At 52.5% G+C, this 25,124-nt stretch overlaps 1 protein-coding gene across 7 annotated transcripts in view; it reads right to left on the bottom strand.

Annotated features, from left to right (window-relative positions):
• The window catches only part of SRCIN1 (SRC kinase signaling inhibitor 1), a 75,172-nt gene extending 51,691 nt beyond the window's left edge, over window positions 1–23,481 (bottom strand). For 2 of the 7 annotated variants that reach the window (XM_060203605.1, XM_060203606.1), the window contains exon 1: window positions 23,186–23,478. In XM_060203605.1, the coding sequence (XP_060059588.1) occupies window positions 23,186–23,309 (124 nt within the window). In that variant the 5' untranslated portion in view covers window positions 23,310–23,478. Of the gene's footprint in view, window positions 1–23,185 lie in introns of all 7 variants that reach the window. The other 5 variants (XM_060203603.1, XM_060203602.1, XM_060203604.1 and 2 more) reach the window with 5 other exon arrangements.
• Window positions 23,482–25,124: the final 1,643 nt, after the last annotated feature.

The following is a 25,124-nucleotide window of genomic DNA, read 5'->3' as shown; positions in this document are numbered from 1 at the left end:
GACACCAGCTCAAGGAGCCCCCGAGGCCAGGGTCAGATCCCAGCAGAGGCCTATAGGTGGGGCAAGGGAAGGGGTATAGAATTGCTAGAAGGCTGAAGAGATAGACCCTAGGGTGGCCACACAACAGCTTCACCACATGCAGCTCAAGGCTCCCCTGGCTCCACCATCTACAGCCAAAGCAAGAGGAGCCCAAGTCACCCAGGAGGAGCCCCAGGCAACTGTCACCATCAATTGTGCTTGACAACTCCATCCTGCCCAGTGCCAGCTTCAGGCAGGAAATACACCATGTCGGGAGGTTGGAGGCCAGAGGACAAAGGTCATTGAGGAACCAGCTACATCCCAAGCTTGGAGGGGGGGGAGCTGGGTCCCTCAAGAGGGCTGTCTCCACCCTCACCGCCCCCACCCATCCCCACCCACCACTGAAAAGAGCCGGCCTCAGCACTGGGTGGCTGAGCGCACTTGTTACAATGCACAAGGACCTGAGTTTGAGCCCCTGGTCTCCACCTGCAGGGGGAAAGCTTTGCAAGTGGTGAAGCACTCTCTCCCTCTCTATCTCCTCCTTCTCTCTCAATTTCTGGCTGTCTCTATCTGATAAATAAAATAAAAATAAAAAAGATAATTGAAAAAGGGAAAAGAGCTGGCGTCTCTAACTTGAGGTGCCCTTGGTTCTGCACTCTTGTGTGACCACAGCCCTGCACCCCTGTTGTCTGTCTGTCTGTGTCTATTTTCTAAAACCATCTTTTCCACTCCATACCACAACAACCAGTCATTTTCCGGGTAATTGCCTTTCTGTAAACAATCCTGTGTAATGTCCCCCCAAATTGCTAATGCCCAGCGCCCTGTTGAGTCTCCTTGTCACTCCAACCAGAGCCTCAGTGGTTGGGGGCGGGCAGAGGGAGGACAAGCCAGAGAGGGGACTGGCAACTGGCTGGGGAGTGAGAACAGGCCTTTATGTACAACTCCTGTAAACCCCCTCCCCACCATGTTTCTCCATTCCTTACTAACCCAGCACCCCCAAATGTCAGGTCACCTCAGGAGGAAAGAAAAAGGAGGGGGAGCCCTTGGGAAGGAAGCCTGAGAGGAAAGCAAGTGGGAGGTGGTTGGACAGTAACAGTAACTTCCTGGTGACTCAGAGCAACACTAAGGAGACAGGGGCAAGGACATTGGAGAGCTGTAGTCATGGGGTCCCCAAGGAAGGCTGGCTTCCCTGCCCTTGATGTGAAAGGGAGGACAGGGAATCAGGAAGAAGCCAGGTGGAGCCAGTCCTCCTAAGTGGGCCCCCACATATAGGCTGCAGTGGTGGGGCCAGGAGACAGGCAAGAGGGTACCAGAGGCAGGGTGGTCCTTGGTGGGCAATATGCCTGGTGCCCACACCCTCTCAGCACTAATGTACAGAACCCCATGGGGAGGGGCCCAAAGAGTTGTTAGGGTGGTAGGGCCTGGCTCTTGCTGCTCCTTCTAGAGCTTTCTGTGCTTTCTCCAGGGATAGAGGATGGGCTGGGGTGAAGTTGAGGCAGGAATGGTTAGAGAGAGCATCACCCTAGCCACATGCCTTCCCTACCAGCCCTTCCTCCTCCCCGACTCCCTACTTCCCTCCTTCCCTACCACTTGACTCTGGCCTGCTGTCTGTCCAGGCTGACAGTCCTCAGAGTGCATCAAGGGAAACTGAGGACCAAAGAGGTTGTGTGGTTTAAGGAGAGCCACCCAGTGGGACCCCTTCTCCAGATCTTGGGGAGAAGAGGATTAGGACTGTGGTCCATGGCCCCCTGTTCTCTTCCACCTCCACCCCCAGGCCCTGCTTGTCCCTAGGGCAGCAGAGCTGGGAGACTCAGGCTGCACGGAGCTAGGTGGGATGAGTACAACAGGGACACCCTTCCAGTCACAGCTTCTTGCAGGCAGCAAAACACAAACCAATTTGAGCAGATTTAAAACCCACCACAGGCCACTTAGTTGGTAAATGAGTTGGAATCTAATTAAAGGACTTCAGTGGGGGTGGGGGGAGGAGTATTCATTTCTAGGACTTTCTTAAGGGATCAGACTCCCCCACAGGCTGACTCTGTCCTGCTGAATCTCAGGATGGGAGCACTTATATTTGGGTAGATCTCCAAGATGAGGGGAAGGGGTCCTCTCTCTTGGACTACACACACCCCCAGGGCAAGATCTGGGTAGGCCCCTGACTACCCCCACAAGGTTGGAACCTCCCTTTAAACAAAATCCTCATCTGCTCGTCCAGACTGAGACGCCACTCCGGCTGATGGATTGTCCTTCAGGACAGAGCTGGGCAGGGTGAGGAACCCCACGAGCCACCTCAGGAGTGGGGTGGGGGACTGGGGACAAAGGTCTTACTTCCTCTCACCTGCTGCCCCACCCCCAGTGCACACACCACACACCACACAGCAACCCGGAGCCCTGGGATGAGGCCCTCCTGCCCTCTGCTCTTATCTCAGGTGAGTAGTGACGCACCACTACATCATCCTACTTGTTCGGAAAACTAATCTGCTCTGGCTCTAGCCAAACACCTTTCACAGAAAGGAAACTGAGTAACAGCAGGGCCATTCAGTGGCACACCTGATTAAATGCACACATTACAGCGTGCAAGGACACAGGTTCAAGCTCCTGGTCTCCACCTGCAGGGGTAAAGCTTCACTGGTGGTGAAGCAGGGCTGCAAGTGTCTCTCCCTCTCTCCCTCTCTATCTCCTCCTCCCCTCTCAATTTCTCTCTGTTGCTATCCAATAATAAATCAATGAAAATATTTTGAAAAAGAAAAGAAAAAGAAACTGAGGCATAGCAAGGAAAGATAGCCAGGTCATCATGGAGGCAGAAGCAGGACCAGGAATGGAACCCAGGTGTCCTGGGCCCCAGAGAGAAGGTTTTTTCCACTCCACTAGGCTGCTTCCCAGAAAGTACTCACCAGGGGAGCCCCTCTCCAGGCCATAGGCCCCAGGAGGATGGGGACTAACACCCTAATCAGAAGCAGCTAGCAGCCAGACAGAAAACATGCCACAGCACACTGAGCCCAAGACAGTGAACTGTGGGGTGTAAGTCAGCAGCAGCCCCTGTACCCAAAGTCCCTGCACACTCTTCAACCGGGCAAAGCTATGATGTGACCAAAAACAAACAAACAGCACTGAATTTAGGGGTGAGAAAGTTCTGTAGAACTGACTTGTGTGACTGTGAGCAAATCAGCAGCCTCTATGAGGTCCAGTCTCTCATTTGCTTAACATTTTTTACATAAATTAAAATAGGGGGCCACAGGGTGGTGCACCTGGCTAAGCACACATGTTACAATACTCAAGGACCCAGATTCAAGCCCCCAGTCCCCACCTGCAGGGGGAAAGTTTTGCGAGTGGTAAAGCAATGCTGTAGGTGTCTCTCTGTCTTTCTCCCGCTCTATCTCCCCCTTCCCTCTCCATTTCTGGCTGTGTCTATTGAATACATAAATAAAGATAATAAAAAATCATAAAAATATAAAATAAATAAAAATAAAAAACCAGGCCAGAGAGACAACATGATGACTATGCAAAAGATTTTCATCCCTGAGGCACCAAAGGTCCCAGGTTCAATCCTCAGCACCACCAGAATCTCTCTAATCTCTCTGTACCTCTCTCATTAAAATAACAAATAAAAATAAAATAAAATAAATAAATCCGAGCTCACAGCATTCAGACAGGTGTGAACAAAGGTGCCATCAGTTTTCCCCAGATCCGCCCCATCATCCAATTCCCTTCTACTCCATCATCAGAACTTTATCAGCCTCAGGATTGTGGAACTTTGATTTTTTAGCTCTTAATGAAGGTCTGGTTAATTGGCTTCCCGGAAGGCCGGGGGTGGAGGTGCTGAGGGGAGCATGTCACCCCAAGTCTGGATCCCTTGCTGGGAACAACCCTGCTGGTGCCCACAACACGTTAACAAGCTGACTCCTGCACAGCACCGCCACCATCACGAGTCCGGGAAGGTGCCCTGTCAGTCTCCTTGGAGAGGCAACAGAGAGGAACAGGGGCTGGAAGGGAGGGAAAGAGTGAGCATGTGAGGGAGCAGAGGGAGGGAAAGAGAGGGGACCTGTTCTCCCAGCTTTGCCAACCACTCCCAGAAGTTTCTCCTCCAGGGGGACTCCAACCCCAGGGCCAGACAATGGTGATCACAAAGGACTCTCCACTAGCCCCTTCTGCCCAGTCACTGGAGGTCTGTGTCCACAGGTCCACATGGCCACAGAGGGCTTCAGAAGCACTGGGCTGCAGCCTCAGCCTTGCTTGGCCTCTCTTGTCCTCCTCAGAGGCACACTGGCTCTCTTGAAGGCCTTTCCCAGCCTTAGTGTCCAGTGCTCAGACAACTCCAGAGTCTGGTGCCTCCAGATTCCAAGAACACATTTACGCCCACTCCTCTGTGCATTGGCAGTGCACACCCATGTGCCCAGCATGTGCCCAGGTGCAAATGGCCTGACCTTCCCTCACGGTAGGCATCCCCAGCAGAGGAGAACACCTGGGCCCAGCCAGAACCGGGGTCACTGCACAGACACCACCCAACCACCTGACATGCTCTGTGTCATGCATGTTTAAGACCTCTCCCCATGAAGTCACAGTGCATTTGGGGGTTCCTTCAAATGCTAGGTTGATGTATCTCCAGCTGGGGGAGCAAGGCAGAAGGGACCCCATTTGCTTATCCTAGGTCTAGCTACTCCTTTTTTAAAGATGTATTTATTTATTTATGAGAGAGAGTGAGAGAGAGACCAGAGCATCACTCTGGCACATGTGATAGCAGGGATCAAATTCAGGACCTCATGCTTGAGAGTCCAGTGCTTCAAGCACTGAGCCACCTCTCAGACCTCTAGCCACAGCTTCTTAAGGAAGCAGCTTCTTTCAGCCCTTCTACTTCACCAGGCTCAAGGTGTCCTTGATGAAGTGTTTACATCCTCTCTTGAAATAGAGGAATGAGGCCAGTGACCTCAAGGCCACTCTGATCTGATCAAAGTTTAACCTGTGAGGTAATGCCAAGAACTGAGACTCTCCTCTTGGACCAACACCTCTAGCTCTTGTCCTGCTTCTATAGGTACTTGGTCAACTTAACCAGGGCAAGAGGACCAGAGGACCTTTGGCCCACTTTCATCCACTGCTGAGGAGTGAGGCACTGAAGAAAAGGGGCTGTGGGGTTCTTGGGCCCAACCTTCATGAGTTAATTACCCTTCTACCCTGCAAAACATCTGAGAACAAACAGTCAGCTCTGAATCCCATTATTTTCTTTCCCTGGGGATGCCAAGGTTAGCATTACGAAAGGCTCTGGAGGATGGAGGCAGGAGGAGAGTGTGGAGTTCAGAGAAGACAGAAAGGCAACAAGTTTCCTGCCTGGCCTCTTCTGGGGCCAGGCTGAGCTGGGGAGCCAGATCAGAGACGAGAGGCACCTTTCAGAAAGTCCTCCCTGCTAGCTGAGCTGAACGCTGCCTCCAGAGCAGGACGAAGGCAGGGAGGAAGCAAACAATAGCCCTGTCCATCAGCCAAAAGGCTCAAAGGCCCTGCCATTCTCTTCCAGTTTCATCCATCTGGAGTGGTGAGACTGGCAGCCCCTGTCAGACTTGCTGGATGCCCTGGGAAATACTGGCCAGACGCAAATCCTGTCCCAACAGTCCACAAGGACCCCTGGCCACTACTGATTCAGGCCCCAGTCACCTGTGGGACAGGTGGGGAAGTGGAGGCTCAGGAACAGGTGACATGTACATGACAATAGAGAAGGTTGCGCAACTACAGCAGTTCTCTCAGCCAGATCCTCCTTCTTTGCCCTGCCCCATAGGAAGGCGCTGGCCTCCACCCAGCCAGGGCTTGGATATCTTCAGAGAGGAGGAGCTCACTATATCTGAACAACTTGTGAGGCTCCTTCTTCCTTAAAATGAATGTCTGTGGGAGTCGGGCGGTAGCACAGTGGGTTAAGCACACGTGGTGCAAAGCACAGGGACCAGCATAAGGATCCTGGTTCGAGCCCTCGGCTCCCCACCTGCAGGGGGGTCACTTCACAGGCGGTGAAGCAGGTCTGCAGGTGTCTATCTTCTCTGCGCCTCTCTGTCTTCCCCTCCTCTTTCCATTTCTCTCTGTCCTATCTAACAACGACAACATCATCAACAACAACAATAACTATTACAACAACAATAAAAACAAGGGCTACAAAAAGGAAAATAAATAAAATTAAATAATTTTTTTTAAAAAATGAATGTCTGCACCCACAGCCCTCAGAGGGCCCAGAGGCTGCCAAGAATTCTGCCTTCACAGAAGGATGAATGCACCTGACCCCAAACCTGCTTTTCAGAGGCCAAGACCTCAACCCCAGGTCTTTGCAAGTGTGGCCTGATTCCAATTCCTCCAGTCTCACCCTGCATTATCCTACTAGGTGGGTCCCACATTGTCATGTCACCACTCCTCATAGTTGGTGGCCTTCAAAGTTACTCTAGTGGTCCAGATGAGGCCTGGGCATAAAATGGCCTCTCTGTGCATGCCCCACCTCTCAGTTCTCCATCTGCCCCAGTGAAAGCTGGTGTCTGGAGCTCAGGCAGCCCTGCTGGGGGACCGACCATAAGTGCTTCCTTGCTGGACTCTCAGTTCCTGGCCCTCAGGTCTTGGTGGTCAACTTTCTATGTGAGAGGAATGACTCTCTGGCAAGGTCAGAAACTTCTTGCTTCTTCCAGGCTCTTCCTTCTTCCCTGTGGATCCCAGTCTTGCTAATGTCACTTGAGGCATCTGCTTGGGGTCTCAGCCCCTTCTCAGCAACTATGCCCAACTATACCCCAGGAAGGCAAGTCCAAGCTGAAGGACACAAAAGGTGTACCAGGAACCTGAATGGGCAGACTCATCTCCCTTTATTTCTCTGGGCAGTGGCCTGAGACCCTGGATGTCCTGTCCAATAGCCAGAAGACACCTCAGGGCTTTGCCAGGCCACTTTGAGGACTGAAAAACCACAACCCATACGATGCTTTGGGGTACTCCATAACCACACACTGCTTCCTCTTTGCTAATCTACTTCCTCCTCCCCACTGCTGACCCTGGCTTACTGTCAGGAGGCCCTGGGCTTGGAAGAAGAGACTTCCCTACCCCCAGCTTGCCTGCACGGTGCCCTGTGTCTGCAGCCCATGCTTGTGGGGTAGCTAATTCTGGCATCTCATCAGACAGTAATTATGGGGGAATCAGCAGTGCTGTCATCTTATCAGCTCAGCACCTGTCACCACACTGCCATCCCCAGGCCGCCTGGATGGGACCAGAAGCTGAGGGGGGGAGGGGTCCTTTTGGAGGAGAGGCACAAGACATGCAACGCATGCCAACCAGGCGGCCACCAGCCAAATGAATGCTCCCTGTTACTTGTTTAGTACCGAGACAGGGACTAAGTGCAGTGTCTTGCGTCACACGTACACGTGCCAGCCAAAGCTCCAATCTTGTCCTGGCCACTCCCTATATTTGTGGTCTTGAACATGTCATTTTACTCCTCTGGATGCCAAATTCTTCTATGACTAAATGGGGAAAGTTGTACCTGCCTTGGGATGAGAGGAAGCACTAAGTTTGCTAAGTATCCAGCAAGTGCCTGGCACATGGATGATCATGCATTCACTCAACAAACAATGAGGACAACCCTAGTATCTGCTGGAGAATGTAGGTGTGGTAAGACAAATGCAGCAGGGTTCAGCAAGGACCACACTGGGGGCACACCCAGGCGTGGGCATTCTGCTCGGCTGTTTGAATTTCAGTGCCTTTTTCTTTTTTTTTTTTTTTTTTGCCTCCAGGGTTATTGCTGGGACTCAGTGCCTGCACCACAAGTCTATTGTTCCTGGAGACCATTTTTCCCCATTTTTGTTGCCCTTGTCGCCCTGGTTGTTGTTATTATTGGATAGGACAGGGTGAAATAGAGGGAGGAGGGGAAGACAGATAGGGAGAGAGAAAGCTAGACATTTGCAGACCTGCTTCACTGCCTGTGAAGTGACTCCCCTGCAGGTGGGGAGCCAGGGCCTCAAACCAGCTCCTTATGCTGTTACATGCACTTTGTGCCATGTTTACTTAACCTCCTGCACTACCACCGGTCCCCTGAGTTTCAGTGCCTTTAAGGAGCAAATGAATACTTACCCCTCATCACAATCCCAGCCACCCCCTGTTTTCTTCACCCACTATTTCATGCCTGAGCGCGCTACTCCCAAAGAGATAGTAGGGGACTCTGCCCAGAACCAATGCCACGGCAGATCTGACAGCATTCCAGCTCTATCTCAGAGGGACAAGCCCAGAGGCTCTCAGGGAAGTGGACATCAGGGAGGTGCAGAATATAGGTGAGAAAGGAAGGGTGACCTAGTCCGGGAGGGAGCGCAGTGGATAAAGCATTGGACTTTCAAGCATTAGGTCCTGAGTTCAGTCCCCAGCAGCACATGTACCAGAGTGATGTCTGGTTCTTTCTTTCTCTCCTCTTATCTTTCTCATTAATAAATAAATAAAAAGAAGAAAAAGAAAAAAAAAGGAAGGGTGACCCTAGAAGATCAAGCACAGGCACAACGCTCACAGAAAGGAAAGTCTCGTGGGAGATTCTCAGACCAGGGCCTCTCAGGAGGCTCCCCCAGGTCCCAGCTACAGCACCTACTTTTCCAGAATGGCTTCCAGGTGGCACCCATGTAATACCACCTCCCCTTGTCCTGTAATGAAGCCACGTCTGCTGTCACAGCCAAGTCAGTGAGTCACTGCCCTGTCCCCATGAGATTCTTTTTTCTTTTTTCTTTCTCTCTTCCTTTCTTTCTCTCTTTCTTTCTATAGAGAGGAACTCGGCTAGATTTGACAATGAGAATGTCCTAGCCACCAGTCTCCTCCCCACCCTCTAATGCAGAGTCTAGAAGCCTCTGACAGGGAGTGTGTGTGTGTGTGTGTGTGTGTGTGTGTGTGTGTGTGTATTCTTGTGCAGAACCAAGGTGGGGGTGGGGAAGGAAGGTAGAAATGAACCTCAGAGTGAACTCTCAGAGGCACAAACAACAAGAGCAAAGACACAGCATTCCATACACAGTGCTGGAGGGGCCAGGCCCCTGTCCAACCAGTTCAGGTGAAAAGCAGATGGAGGGAAGGGGAGTGAGGCTGAGGCTGCCAGTGAGGGCACCCTTAGGTCTGCCTCCTCCCCCACCAGAGACAAGAGCACAGAGCCCATAAAAGGTGTGTGAGGACAATGCTACCCACCACAGGCACAGAGCTTAGCCCAGCACAGGGCTCATACAGTGTTAAGAAAGCATACCAAAACACAGCTCATTAGTATTTTCAAGATTGCCAGGAATGGTTTCTCAAGACTTAGGAATTACAGAATGAGCCCACCACACCCCACTAGCCCTTGGCGCTCCTCTCTCAATCCAGAAAGATCTGGGAAACCAGACACAACAGTAAAGAGAGAGGCTGAGCACACACATTACCATGCATGAGCAAAGACCTGTGTTCAAGCCCCTGGTTCCCACTGCTTCAGGTCTTTCTCTTTCCCTCTCGATCTCCCCTTCCCTCTCAATTTCCATCTTATCAAAGTAAAAATAAATAAATAAATATTTTAAAATTAGATTGGAATCCATATTTAATTTTTTTTAAAAAAGTGAAGAGATGGCCCAGCATCTACCCCCAGGCATCTATCACAGCACTTGTTCAAAACTTACTCACATTTAGCTTTTAGTTCCAAGCTGGCAGGTAATGGACACACACACACACACACACCCCTACTGCTGTTTCTGGGGAGGGCAGAGCGGGGCAGCTGCTGCATTCCCAACTGCTCCTGCTTCCTCCCTGCAGTGGCAGCAGCGGGTGGGGGAGGGGGTGCGGTGCGGCATCACTACTCTTTTAGGAAAACTGGTGATTTTAATTAAGAGGCAGACAAACGAGCGCTCTGTAGATTGTCTCCAAGCAAAGTTATTAAAAAGTCATCAAGACAGCAGCAGCCACAGTGGCATGAAGGGCTGCCTCCCCCATCTGCCTGCCCGGATTGAGGCTGAGAGAGGTCTTGGGAGAGCTGGAAGGAGGTACAGCTTAGGTTTGATGAGAACTGCAGCCCCTGACCCCAGGGGGACAGAGGCAACAGCCAGGTACAGGCTGCCCAAGCCCAGAGGTGGACACTAGAGGCACAGGGCCCAAAAGGAAGCCAGCAGTGGGGCAGCCCCAACGCTGAGGCTCACAGAGAAACAGTGGTATGTCCAAGTCTGCACAGCCAGGAAATGCCTTGTATGAGGCAGGCTGATTCTCAAGGTCAGTGTTACAGCCACTTGATCTTGGGCACAAAAGTCAGGGGTGGGGAGGGAGGTTCTAAGCCTGGGCTCCCTGAAGTCCTCCAAGTAGTCTCAGCACTGACCCAACAATGCTGCCTACAGTCCCCATGGTCCTCAGGGACCCAGGACCCCAGTCACGTCTCTGTTGGCTGGGGCACACCATGAGACCAGCACCATCAAGCCAGGGACGTGTAGTATAGACAGCTGTCAGCAAGGAGAGCAGGGGAGGGGAGGGACAGTGGGAACCAGGTGATACACAGTCAGCTGATCAAGTCACAGACCCAGGCTCCAAAGAAGGTGAATTTTCCCAAGCCCTGCATCTTTGTTGGCTCACCCCATACATAAGCAATGAAAGAACCTTCTCTATCTTGTTCAATGTCAGAATCAACCTAGCCCAGTGCCTGGCACAGAAAAGGTATTCAATAAACCTTTATTGAAGGAGTAGTTAGTAAAAAAAAATTTAACTGAAGAACTGAGGTTGACGGGGTTGAGTGGTGGTGCACCTGGTTGAGCACACATGTTACAAAGCACAAGGACCCGGGCTCGAGCCTCCAGTCCCCACCTGCAGGGAGAAAGCTTTGCAAGTGGTGAAGCAGTACTGCAGGTATCTCTCTGTTTCTCTCCCTCTCTATCAACCCTTTGCTCTTGATTTCTGGCTGTCTCTGTCCAATAAATAAATAAGTAAACATTTAAAAAATTGAGATTGAGTGCCAGGCAGTGGCACACCTGGCTGAGTGCACACATTATCATGTACCTGGTTCGAGTCCCCGCTGCCCACTTACAGGGAAAAAGCTTCAAAAGTGGTGAAGCCAAGTCTACAAGTGTCTATCTTCCCATTTTCCTATTTATTTCTCACTCCCCTCCTCCATTTCTCTCTGTCCAGTCAAAGACAATAGAAAGAAAAAAAGGAATAGGGGGCTGGGCAGTGGTGCACCGGGCTAAGCACACTTAGTATGAAGGGCAAGGATCTGAGTTCGAGCCCCTGGATCCCCACCTGCAGGGGGGTTGCTTTACAAGCAGTGAAGCAGGTCTGCAGGTGTCCTTTTCTCTCCCTCTCTATCTCCCCCTCCTCTCTCCATTTCTCTTGGCCCTATTTAAAAAATTGAAAAAGTGGCCATAGGAGCAGTGGGTTCGTAGTACCAGCACCGAGCCCCAGCAATAACCCTAGAGACAAAAAACAAAACAACAACAACAAAAATAATAATAAACTATTTTTTAAAAAAAGGAATAGATTTTTAAAACTACAGAATGTCACCACTCTATACTAAAAAAAAAAAATCTGTAGTTTTAAAACGCAAGTTCTGAATTTAAGGAAATCTCATTTAAATGTCCATTTCTTTCCTGTTTTTATAGAGTCTCTTCCTTTATAATTAAGGTAGATTTCTAATCAGAAATGCTGTGGGTAACAGCAGGAAACTCAGGTATAAAGAACCTTGGTTTTACTATTTGAAGGAAATTGAAATTGTTCTTTTTATAGAATTAACTCTAAGAAGTGGCATAAAAATGCTATTTATAATTCAATATTACTATAATGAGAGAAATTTTAGGCAAGTATTGTTGAACTCTTCCAGTATGGTGTTTACTTGGTAGCCTGATATGTTTTTGAAGGACTTTCTGAGAGAGAACTTGTGGCTTCACTCACTAAACTCAGTTAATGTCATATAACTAGGTAACCTAGGAACCCTATTCAGGCTATAATCTGTCTGTAAACAGAAGCCAGCCTGTCCAGCTTGACTATAATATATATTAAGTTGAATTTTACAGAACAGAAGTTCAAGCCTCCTTAAGTCTTTTTCTAGTTTAATTCTGATTTTAAAGTATTATAAGTTCTCTGTAGCCTTATTTTAATGTGAATTTCTTGAACATGAAAAGTATCTGATGCAACAAATAAACTGTGAATATAGGGAAAAAAAAGGAATAGATAGCTAATGGTAGCTGTGAATTCATAGTGTGTGCACTGAGCCCCAAGATAACACTGGTAGCAAATAAATAAATAAATACTAAAAAAAAAAAATTGAGTACCCTGGGAGGTGGCCCAGTGGATAAATCCTTGTACTCTCAGGCATGAGGTCCCAGTTCAATCCTCAGAATTACATGTGCCAGAGTAATATTCTGTAATATTCTGTAATTTCGCCACCTCTCACCCTCTCATTCTCTCTATCATAAATTAATTTTTTTTTAATTGAGATTAGGATGTCCAGGAGGTGGCGCAGTGGATAAGGTGTTGGACTCTCAAGCATGAGGTCCTGAGTTTGATCCCCAGCAGCACAAGTACCAGAATGATATCTGGTTCTTTCTCTCTCCTACTATCCCTCTCATTAATAAATAAATAAAATACATATATATATATATTGTCTCCAGGGTTATTGCTGGGGTTCGGTGCCTGCACTATGAATCCACTGCTCCTGGAGGCCATTTTTTTCCCTTTTGTTGCCCTTGTTATTGTTGTTGTTGTTGTTGTTGCTGTCATTGTTGGCCAGGACAGAGAGAAATCAAGAGAAGACAGGAAGACAGAGAGGGGGAGAGAAAGACAGACACCTGCAGACCTGCTTTACCGCCTGTGAAGCAACCTCCCTGCAGGTGGGAAGACGGGAGCTCAAACTGAGACCCCTGAGCTGGTCCTTGTGCTTTGCGCCATGTGCGCCTAACCCACTGTGCTACCGCCAGGCCTCCAATAAAATATTTTTTTAAAAGTTAAGATTAGGATCGGTGAGACAGTGTAATAGGTAAGAAGACTTTCACACCTGAGGCTCTCCTCACACACTCACTATGTCTTGCGTGACAATGGCACCCTGCCTCCAAAACCTCCCAGTGTCCTGCATCTGGCTCCTGCCTCAACAGCCACCCAATCCACAACTGCCTGAGCAGGGTCCCCCTCAGATGTCTCCCATGGGCCTCTCTCCCACTCTGCAGAGTGAGGTTCAATTCCCTATAAGCAACACTATAAGCCAGAGCTGAAGAGAGCTCTGGTTTTTCTCTATATCTTTCTGTCTCTCTCATTAAAAAAAAAAAAAGTATAAAAATAAATAAAGATAGAGAAATATATACTTTTTTAAGTTGAGATTCTAGGCTTCCAAGTGCCAATACACTAAACAAAGCTGTACTCAGGTCTGATGTGGTTCATTCTCCCACCCCTCTCCCCTTAGTCATTGCTGGTACTGTTTTTCCCCAACCTCCATGACAGGGGGTCCCCCCACATTCCTGACCTCTCTCCCCAGGCCACCATTCCCTCATCTGTGCTGGGCTCCTGGCTCCTGCTCCCTCCCCAGCCCCAATTACATGGAAGCTTCGCAGCCAGCACACACAGGTGCGTGCACATGTGCTTGCACACACAGAGACATACATGCACACACGTGCACACACAGACACATTCTCTGCCAGGCAAGGTGCCCTCCCCAGGGTCAGGTCTCTGCTGCCTCATCCCTGGGCCTACTAAGGACTGCCCCACCCCCACCCCACTTCTGGCCCTCCAGGCTGCGAGTGGGTGTCTGGCTAAGGAGCAGTGGGAGGCCGGACGAAGAGGGGAGGCCTCCCTCCTGGCTTACTAACCTGGAGACTTTAAACAGAGGGAACAGAGTCCTGGAGCCTTCCCTCCCGCTGCACGCTGGAGCCCTGGGTGAGGGACAGGAAAGGAGGAAAGTCGTGAATGAGTGCCCCACAGGCTGAGGACAGGCTGAAGAGAAGGGGCTGGGGGAGGGCTCCCACAGTCCCTGGGCTGGGGAGGGGGCTTGGACCATGGGGGCAGGGGGAGGGAAAGAACAAGGCAAAGCTTCAGATGCTGCCCCTTTGGGGGCCACTGGGTTGGGGTGGGGGGTGGGGGAGGCAGGATAGAGGTTAGGTGTTGGAAGAAAAGCAGGAACTAGGGGAGGGGCAGAGACACCAGTGAGAGACAGACAGGAAGACAGACTTGGACGACACAGAAAACATGAGGTCCCGGTGATAGACAGCTGACACACCAGGCCTAATCCTCCTCCCTGACACAGAAGCAGATTCTTCACTAGGGAGCCCACATTAAGATGCTAAATGGTAGCATCTTAGAGGGCTCATCTGCCTCCCCCAGCCAATATTATCCCATTCTGGAATGTCAGTTGGTTCAATGATGTCATCATTGCTCTGCTAACATTGCTCTCCCATCTCCCAAGCCCCACCCCACCTCCAACTGGCCTCACCCCTGACCCTGACGAAGGCCCCTCCCCTGCCAGCAGCAGAGGAAGCAGGCATTTCACACCCAAGTGGTCACACACTCACTGTGACAGGGTCTTTCATGACAATGCCACTCTGTCCCCCAAACCTCCCAGAGTCCAGCATCCAGCCACCCAATCCTCAACTGGCTGGGCAGGGTCCCCCTCAGTTGTTTCCCATGGGCCTCCCTCCCACTCTGCCTCAAAATCCAGGGCACACACACGAGAATACACACTGATTTGAAAGCATATATGGAACAGGGAGACAGCATAATGGTTATGCAAAAGACTTTCATGCCTGAGGCTCTGAAGTCCCAGGCTCAATCCCCAGCACTATCATAAACCAGAGCTGAGCAGTGCTTGGTGGGGGGCTGAGTGGGTGGGAGACATGGAAAGAATATACACATTTCTTTTTTAAATTTTTTTTAAATTTTTAATTTTTATTTTCTTAATTTTTTAATACTTATTTATTTCCTTTTGTTGCCCTTGTTGCTTCATTGTTGTAATTATTATTGTTGTTGTTGATGTTGTCATTGTTGGATAGGACAGAGAGAAATGGAGAGAGGAGGGGAAGACAGAGACGGGGAGAGAAAGATAGACACCTGCAGACCTGCTTCACCGCTTGTAAAGTGACTCCCCTGCAGGTGGGGAGCCGGGGGCTCTATCCCGGACCCTTAAGCCGGGCCCTTGCGCTTTGTGCCATTTGTACTTAACCTGCTGCGCTACCGGTCAACTCCCGGATATACACATTTCTATGTTCAAAACTGCACTATTTGCAATTGCCATAATACAGAAGCAACCTAAATGCCCAATAACAGATAACTGGATAAAGAACTTATGGGATATATATTGAATGCAACACTGCTCTGCAATTAATTGTACTCTTTCCCTCATGCTGTACCACCCATCTTCTGGGGCATGCAGCACTGAGACCCTTCCAGTCTGGAGACGACACTGACCCAGGACCCTCTGAGGCACAGCCCTCATACAGCTGGGTCAGGCCCATCCATACCCATATCACCTCTGGCTGCAAATGCTCTCAGAGCCCTCTGCCAATCTCATGGTTCCAATTTTCCCACCAATTACCCAAGACAAAGGCATCCCAGGGAGAAGCAGCTGTTGTTGTACCCAGATGTTGGAACACTGACTAGGGGGAAAAAATCAAGAATGCTCACTAATTTATCTAGTTCCAAAGGGTTTCCAGGGTGGGGCAGTGGCAGTTGGGGCTAGGGCATCTTGGACAGAGGGTTATTGGAAAGGAAAAGTAAAGACTTGGCAGGAGTAGCTGCAGCTTCCTTTAAGCCACCACCCTTAAGAGTTCACTCCAGGAACACAGTCCCTGGGTTTTAGAAAAAACAAACAAGGGATAGTCTGGGAGATGGCATAGTGGATTCTTAAGCATGAGGTCCTGAGCTCAGTCCCTGGCAGTGCATGTGCCAAAGGGATGCTCTGGTTCTCTATCCTCTCTCCTCCTATTTCACTCCTAAGTAAATAAATAATAAAGAAAAGGGGAAAAAGAGGCTTACTTCTGTGTGCCCCTTCCTCCAGGCAGAGCTGTGCCCTACTCTATCATTCTGATGAAGAAGCAACTATGTACAAGTTCTATCAGGAACTCAGACTCATTTGATCCTGGTCCCTGGCTTGTGATGGTACCTCTGTTATCAATCCCAACTTACAGACACGGAAGCTGAGTTTCAGAAAGGTAAAGCCAGGGGTATAGCTCAGTGGTAGAGCATTTGACTGCAAAAAGGTAAAGCCACTTGCCTCAAGCCTCACAGCAAGTGAATGTCAGGGCTGTGGTGCCAACCCACTTCTGTCTGACTCAGTAACCTGAGCTCTTGGAGGCTTCCCACCTCTCCTACCCAGTTTTGACTGTCTCTCAGCAGTGCCCTTAGGGAAAGTCCTGCTGACAGTCTAGCTGCCTACAACAGCCTACATTTCTTTCCTCTCTCTCTCTCTCTCTCTCAATATTTTTAAGATTTAATTTATTAATGAGAAAGAGAGAGAAAGAAAGAAAGAAAACCAGAGCATCAATCTGGCATATGCAATGCCAGGGATCAAACTTGGGACCTCATACTTGAGAGGCCCACTGTGCCCTAAGCATTTCTTAAGGACCATAAATGGAAGAGAAGTTTCCACTTGAGTCTCTATCTGCCTCATCCTCTGACAGGGAGATACATGATTCTAACCCTATGCAGCGGACAGACCTCGGATGATGGGAGGGTAGAGAGGCTCAGGAGAAGTGGGCGCAGTTCCCTGAGCTTCATCGTTAAATGACTTCTTTCCTGACCAGAACAGACCCTCTTCATTGCTCTCCCACCTCCATCCTTAGAAGAGATTTCAGGAAGGCCCTCAAAGACTCTGTTTTATCATCCAGAAATCCCCAGTGTGCCCAGGTAGAGACCGGCCCAAAAAGGGGGAGGGGGCAACAAAGTGAGAGTCCTTGGCAGTCCTCACTTCCCTCACTCCTCCTCAGAGTCTTAGCCTTCAACTCAGGAGGTAGGACCAAGACAGGGAGTCCTAGAATCAGCCTGGCCACTAAGGCAGGACAGGTGGGAAAAGCAGGGGACTGATGCCCCAAAAGGCAGGCTCTGCTGGGTGTGCAAAGACTCTGGTGAGTTATGGAATGCCTCCCCATGAGCTGAGATCTTAATTCTCCTCCAGTGAAGCAGATGCCAGTGCCTGGGGTGAAGCCACAGATGCCCACTCTGTTTTACATTACCACATGTTCCCTGGGGAATGGAGGGATCTCAGTAGGACGGACGGACACACACACACACACACCCTCCAATGCTCTGTACAAACATCTCCAGCTACAGTCTCTCCATGGGGATCCTGAGCCTGGGGTTTCTGTGTGGGTCTCTGGACCTGGACACCCACCACAACATGTTCTGTAGCTAGAGTGGGGAAGGCGGCTGCATGCAGGGGTGCAAGGCAAGCGTGTGAAATCCAACTCCCTTCCAGTCTTGAGGATTCCATTCCAGGACATGCTAACCACTGGGCCAGGTGGTGAGGCTACAAAAACCAGCAAAGTTGTGAAGGGAGACAAGTGGCCAGTAGGAGTTGTCTATACAGAAAATACGGACTGGATCACATTCCTGGGTGGAATGGAATGTGGCAAGGCCCATTCTGCTGTGGTGGGAATCAAAGTTTATGATTCAGACTACAGCCAAATAGAGTTTATGATTCAGAGAATCCTGGAGCCACTCCTTTCTCCATCCTTAGGATGGACAGGACAGGTTTAGACAAGGTTGCCTTCACATCAGGAGGGACTGCTTATAAGGTGTGTGTGTGTGTGTGTGTGTGTGTGTGTGTGTGCGCGCGCGCGCGCGCGCGCGCGTGCGCACTCTCCTTGGTCCAAATCTCCATTTTCCTTGTAGCTGGAACTGGGAAATTTTATCTATGTGGAAAGCCATAATTATCTCAAGAGCAAGGAGACTGCTGGCTGGAATGAGCTGGAAGGGACCTTAGGTACTCTCTGGTTCTACTTTTCTCACAAAAAGACACTGAAGAACAGAGGAGGCTACTAACTTGCCCAAGGTGATACAGAAGTGGGTGAGGCAGACTTCCTGACACCAATTCAGGGCTTGCTCTTTACATCGTATTTCACCTACCCATTAGGATCAAAGAATGACTTCCTGTGCCCTTCTCTCTTTCTTTTCTTTCTTTTTTGTCCTTTCCACCAAGGTTATTTCTGGGACTCAGCCCCTGCACAACTCCACCATTCCCAGTGGTCATTATTATTTTTTTTATAGAGGGTGAACGACACAGAAAGAATGGAAGAGATACCTGCAGCACCGCCCAATGCTTCCGAAGTCCCCCCACACACATTGCATGGGGGAGTGGGACTTGGAACCTGGAGCCTCACACATGGTCACGTGTGCGTGATCAACAGGGCGAGCCACTACATGGCTCCTGAACTCCATTCTGTCACGGCCCCCTGCTCTGCTCTCTGCTAATCACAACAATCACAAGAGGCCAAATGGACTGCCAGCACATCAGTAGGGCTCGGAGGTCATCTCAAGGGTCACACCAATTAGTCCCTTCCCCTAGGTGCCACACTAATCCAGTCACTGCCCAACTGAATAAGAGATGCAGAAACAGCTCGGGAGTGCCCCACCATGGAGCAGCCACCCTTTCCTTTCTCTCTAGCCACCATTCTTCTTACTGCAGCCTGTTTCCTCTCAAGCTGGCCTGTGAGAGATGGGGGAGGGGGGAACAGGTGTCCCAGCCTCCAAACCCTTCTGTCTGCCTTCCCGCAGTGGGGAGGGCAAAGGCTGGGCCTCCATGGATCATGAGGAGTGGGAATCCTCAGACGGAGTTCTGTCAGGTCAGCCTGCATCACCCCTCCACCTCCTCACCCTCTGCCAGTTCTTGCCCAGCAGGTTAGAAGAGAGCTTACGCTGGACCCAGAGGTCTGTTCCCTCTGCCACACCTTTTACTGAGTGTGCACTCTGTGTCAGGCACCAGGCTGGATACTGTCCCCTATTATCTCATGTCCCCCTCACAGTAATGACATGATCAGAAATGAATCCATCCCCTGGGGCAGTCCTTCTCTAAGATGAAATCTAACTTTGATCCCTCTTGCTGCATTTCCTCTGACCTAGTCCTCCTTGGCAAGGCTGGGATCTGGGATCCAGGTCACTAGCCTGTGCCAGATGGGGAGTGGGGTAGGAGACCCTGGGGTCATCCCCATGAGGACAGAACTGAGGGCACTTGGGTCTCCCTTGCTGGTGACACCTCGGAGCTTGCCTCCCCTGTGGTGGAGTGAGGAGGCAGGGCCCAGAGATGCAATGATCTAATCCTTTCTCAGGGACCATCTCTGAAGTCCAGGTTCCAACTTGCACAGATCCAGAGCCCAGGAAGCAAAGGCCCCTGCTGGCAGGACTTGCCCCCAAGCTATGTGGGTGGGAGTTGAAGTCATAGGAGGAATTCTTCCATATCTCCAAGCTCCTGGCATCCTGAGGGTGGAGGGTGCTCAGACCTGGGGAAAAGCGGTCACAAGTGCCTCTCACATACCCTGTGGCAGCCAGAGGTAATGTTATGAGTTCACACTCCACTGAGCTTCCCTATTTGGATCTTTGGGGACAAGAGAAACGAAACGGGACAGCAATCCTTTTCCTACCATGATCACCTCACCCCTGCCTCTTGCTTCCAGCACAGCTGTACTCAGCACCCTAAAGAAGACTTAGTTTCAGACTCCCAAAGCATGAGACGATGAGACAGGGGAGTTGGAATGATGAGTGGATCTCTGTCTCTGTGGGTGACCCATTGATACATGCAGAGAATACACATACCACCCAAAAGAGAGACATAAGCCCACAGGAAAAGCAAAATAAACCTTGGAGCCTATGCCCCCTCCCTTCACAGGTAAGGAGAAAGGCCACCTGGGGAAGAGATTCCCTCAGGGTCATGTGGTTGTTTGGGCATTGGGGGAGGATCTTTCCACTCAGTCCTGTGTTCTTTACATGACATCACATCTTTATGGGTGGTGGTGGGGGAGGGGAAGAGGAGGTTACATAAAAGCAGCAAAGAAGCTCACTTTTCTGTGTATATGATCTAGGTTTGAACCCGGCCCCCACCACATTGAAGGAAGCCTTGGTGCTGTGGTCTCTGCCTCTCTTGGCCTCTCTGTCACTATCTAAAAATAAAAATACATTTTTAAAAGCAACAAAGGGAGAAAGCCTTTGGGAAGTGAAGAGATACAACAAAGAAGCTCTCTAGACCCCTCCCTTCCTACCTCTGAGTCTAGAAAGGGCCTGGTGGGTGTGGGGGAAAACAGACAGCAAGGGTAGCATTGTGCCTGGGATGATGGGCGACTCTCGGTGTGAAGAGGACAGAGGTATTGGTCTCCTGCAGTCAAGCAATAGTAGAGGCAGCAGGTAAATGGAGTCTCTGGAGCCCAATGTCATGGCAAGGTGCCCGCTGTGGTGTGGGGAGGGGACAGCCCTCACTACACACACATACACCACATCACATCCTTGAGTGCTCAAGTGTCCCTTGCTGCCTGGACTCTGATCTCTATAGCACTTGACAGACCATAATAGTCATCTCAGGTCCATCCTGTCCATGCCTGTGGCCACCTCCCCCACCTCCCCCTCTCTCCAGATCACCCACCTACACACACACACACACACACACACACACACACTTGGCATCTCCACCTTCAGACAGTCCTGGAAAGCAGAGCTGGGGCTGAGGGGAGGGTGACAGACAGACAGGAGCAGGGAGGTAGAGAAATGGAGAGCCTAAATTGGGGAGGGAGCAGGAAGGGTGGAGAAGAAGAATAGGACAGAGTGAGGGAGGACCAGGAGGAGGGCAGTGGGGAGACAGGGGCAGAAAGGGGAACTGCGCTGGCAGTGGCACAAAACAGCCAGGAGGAGAGGGCTCTTGACATCGGGGAAATGAAGGACCAAGCTGGAGCCTGGTGTGTGTGTGTGTGTGTGTGTGTGTGTGTGTGTGTGTGTGTGTGTGTGTTTGGGGGGGGGGCGCTGGGAATAGGAACCCCAGAATTAAGGCCCAGAATGCTACCTTGTCCCTCTGCCCACTTCCCCAACAAGCCCCCTGCTGCCAGGAAATCATTCCTCCCTTTCTCCCCCCTGCCTCTCTCCCTCCCTCAGGGCAGGCAAGCACTGCTTCCCAGCCAAATTCAAAGCCTTCATCTCAGCTTTTCAGAGCTGGGAATGAAAGAAGGGGAAGCAAGTGCAGCCCTCAAACCCGCTGACGGCCAGATTTTTATTATCTTTGCTCTAATGGGCCCTGGGAAGCCAACAATGGAGTCTTCAAAGAGCTTCTGAGTGGCGCATTGAAGCCCACACCTGCAGTGGCCCACCCAAGGCAGCCAGTTGGGGTTTGGGGGGCGCAACCTGTCCCCTACCTCTGGCCAAGCCCAGATGAGAGGCAGCCAGGAGCATCAGCCCAGTATCCCATATCTAGACACAGGCCAATCCTAGCCAGTCTTAGGGGCCAAAACGAGGCCTACTGAGCCATCAAGTCTCTGCCTCACCCAGGCTGGTCTCTGAGGATACAAACCAAAGCAGGAATCAGATCTCTTTGCCAGGGTTTGGAGGAGATAAATGCTTGGGATTCCTCGAAAGAGAGCCTTCCTGCTTTCACATGCACATGGTCCAAAATCTCCCTACCCAACCCACACCCACAGGGTCCCCTCCGCAATCTACTGGCTCTCCCTCACAACCACAGCTGCCCCTCCCTTCAAACCCACTGGTCAGGATGACAGACTGCCCAGACTATCTGTCATTAGTCCCTCCCCCTCATCAGTCTGTCACCCAGTTCTCCTTGTTCATCTGAGTTCAAATCCTCATCCCCAGCTCCTGCCTCCACCCCTACCCCTGGCACTTGCTTCAAGGAGTCCAGCTCCCACGCCAGGCACGGGCACTGGCAGAGCTTGCCAAGGATGCACCGAGCAGACAGCAGCCATGCCACCTTCACACCCCCACCAGCTCTAACCACAACATTGAGATCAATGCCTGAGGCCAGAGAGGGATCAATGGTTCTAATTAAACCCCTTTTCCAGGCTGGGTCCCTGGAGAGAGAGAGAGAAGGAGAGAGATATGGAGATGGGAGCGTCAGCCGCCCTGCATCCCAGCACCCAACACTTTACCTGTGTCTTTTTCAAAACCACGGAGCCCTACAGGAATAACAGTGTGAAGACCCCAGGTCCCACCTTCCACCCCATCCCATAGCATTAGGTGAACAGACACACAGAAGGATGAACTGAAAATCTGTGATGGGGCAGGCATCTCAAGGGCTCCTTCCCAGGGGGCCCTTCCCCAAGGAGAGTCCTCACTCCACTCAGCACTGCCTGAGGGTCACAGTTACCTCTTCCATAGAGACTGGGTAGAAGTTACATGGAAGCCACACACTCCCTCCCAGCCCTGGTGGTCATCATAGAACCAGCCACCATGGTAAGTGTGGAAGGAACAAGGCTGGGGGAGGGGGGTAGAGACATTGGACAAAGCCCCTCTTGTCCCCAAGGCGGGGTGGCAGTAAGCCAGGGCAAGCCTTTGCACTCACTGTCAATGGTGCCTGGGTGCCAGGCAGTCTGGGTGGAGGAAGGCACTTCTGATTCTTGGAACCCCTTCCCCTTTATGCCCAGAGTCCTCCCCCCAGCCCTTGTTTCTCCAGTAGGGTACCAGCTAAGTCTCAGCTTGTCTGCAGCCCTCCTCCTGCTGTGAATACTTGTCCTGATCCTGGCCCACAATGACCCCCAACACCAGCCAGCACCAGCCAGTACCCTCACACACAAACCAAAACTGCCCTCACAGCCAAGCCAGCAATCACTACTATCTCAGCTGCCACCAGTGATACCAGTCTTACGTTTTCACAGTGGTGACAGTCTCTATCAAATGCATGATTCTTTAAGACCAGCAGGTGGGAAAGGGAAGGGAATGAAAGAAACTGAGGCAGAACTGGACTGCAAAGCTGTGGTTCAAGGTCACCCACGCCACAGTATCCAGAGTCAGAAAAAAATATATCCTACCTCCCCCCCACACACACACAAGTGTTTAATCCTCCTCTCCTGCCAAGAAATATCCAACCTCCCCCAAACCAAGCCTGGAAGTCTGGGCAGCTACCCCCCATCCCAGCCTCATCTCTTCTTCCCCAAAACAACAGCAGCTCCCACATCTGAAAAGCTTCAGCTGCTTCCCTTAAAGTTGAGGTTCATGACCTCCTAGTTCCACAATACGTTGGTGAAGAGGAGCACACAGTCCTGAATCCCCTCCTTGCACAATCGCTCTCCCTGCTCACCTGGTTCCCCTCGGCCCCCGGGGTCCCTCGGTCCAGCCTCCTCCCTAGGAGAGCGGGAGCGGCCCTCGGCTGTCCGCTCCCACCAGGCCAGGGCAAAGCGCCGGAGGCACTGCCAGGGCTGCATGGGGAGGCGCGGGGCGGGGGGACTTGCACGAGCAGCGGCACACGTCCCGCCGGGTCCTGCCAGCCGAGCTGCGGAGGCACCCGGTCGGCCCCCTCTGCTTCCACCAGCATCCTGCTGCACCCACCGACAGGACTCGGAGCCGGCCGGGGAGCTTCTGACGTAGCTGGGGGATGCGTGGGAGGGGAGGGGGGGGCCACCACAGTCCCCTCCCCAGCCCCACCCTCTGCCCCTCTGCAGCCGGTGGTCCTTAGCGCCTCGCTCACCCTAGATGCTCTCCCCAGCTGGGGGCGCCCTCCCCTGCCCTCTGGCCTCCGCAGGGGGAGGGCTTAAGGTCAAGTAGCCCCTCCCCAGCCCCTCCTTCTCGTGGCCCCTCCCTGCGCAACCCGCGAGCAGGGAGCAGGTCCGCAGTTTCTGAACTGCTGCCTAGGCGCCCAGGTCTCCAGGGCTGGGGCCTCCAGGTGAAGGGGGGGGCGCGGCCTTGTATCCTGGCAACACAGCCAGCCCCGCAGGCGCTCAGCTTCTCCCTCCCCTGGGGGCCGGCGCAAAGGGCCTGCCACCGCCGTCCAAGAGCATGCACCCCGTTATGGGACCCCAGCGAGCGGCTGGCCTCCGATGACCCCCCCCTCCACTTCTCCATCCCCCTCGCCCGTCCCCCACTCACCCCTCCGCACCTCCGCCTCCCCCACCCCTGATGGACCACTCCCCTCCCCCACCCTCACCAGCCATCCTCTCTTCGTATCCCCTCCCCTCCCCCTACACACAGATCCCCCTCTAAATTTTAACCCCTCGGGCCCCTCCCAGGGTGTCGTGACCCCCCTGACCCTCTCTCTGGCCCCAGCTCTGCGCTGGCCCCGGCCCTGCTCCCAACCCCGCGTGGGGCGGCCACCCCGCCCCCACCTGCACCCCAGCATCCCTCACCCGCCGGCCGTTCGCCGCCCCCGCCCCCCGGCCGAGGGGAAAACACACAAAGAAAACAGAAATACCTTCCACTTAAGCATGGAGGCACATTAGGGAGGAGAGAGACAGGGACATGCCTTGGGACGGAGCGTTCCCCATCGGGTGGGGGCGCGGGGGGCGGGGGCCCCGGGCCGGCCTGCCTGGCGCTCGCCCTCTCGCCGCCTCGCGGGCTCCTCGCTCGGCCCCAATCCCGGGGCGCGGTGCCAGGCGGGAGGGCCGGGGGGCGCGGGCCCCGCCGGGTGGACCAGCTGGGAGGGCGCCGGCGACCGGGCGTGTGGGTGCGTGCGTGCGCGGGCGTGTCACCGAGTGTGCGAGAGCGAGAGTGAGTGTGTGTGAGTGTGCGAGCGCGCGCGCGGCCCGGCGCGGGTGTGTCACTGCGGGCGGGGGCGCGCGCGGCGCGGGCACGCGCGTGTGGCCGGGACGTACAAAGGGCCGCCCGGGGTGGCGGGGAGCGGGGAGGGGAGGGGGCGCCGCGCCTCCCGCCGCCCTCCAGCGGCTCGGCGGGGTCCCGCGGTGCGCGGCCGGGGCAGGGCGGGGGCGCGCACACGCTGCCCTCGTCACTCCACCTGCTTCTCCCGCCGGTGCCATCCTCGCGACGCGGAGACAAATACATAAGGGGGGGTGGGGGTGCTCGTCCAGAGTGGGGGACTTCTCTCTCGGTCTCCAAGCCCCGGCGAGTCTGGGGATGGAGAAGCATTCGCGGAGAGAGAGGGTGAGGGGAGACTCCGGACGAGACGCAACGAGACCCGGGGGACCACTCAGCCAAGGTGACCTCCGGAGCTACAGCTGCCCAGCGTAGGGGGAGCCTGAACGCTGCTCTGCCTCTATGGGAAATATCCCCCTCCCGCCCCATCTTTA

Source organism: Erinaceus europaeus, chromosome 12, assembly GCF_950295315.1.
Source record: "Erinaceus europaeus chromosome 12, mEriEur2.1, whole genome shotgun sequence".
In the NCBI taxonomy this organism is placed as follows: Eukaryota; Metazoa; Chordata; class Mammalia; order Eulipotyphla; family Erinaceidae; genus Erinaceus; species Erinaceus europaeus.
This window is presented reverse-complemented; position numbering and strand designations above follow the sequence as displayed.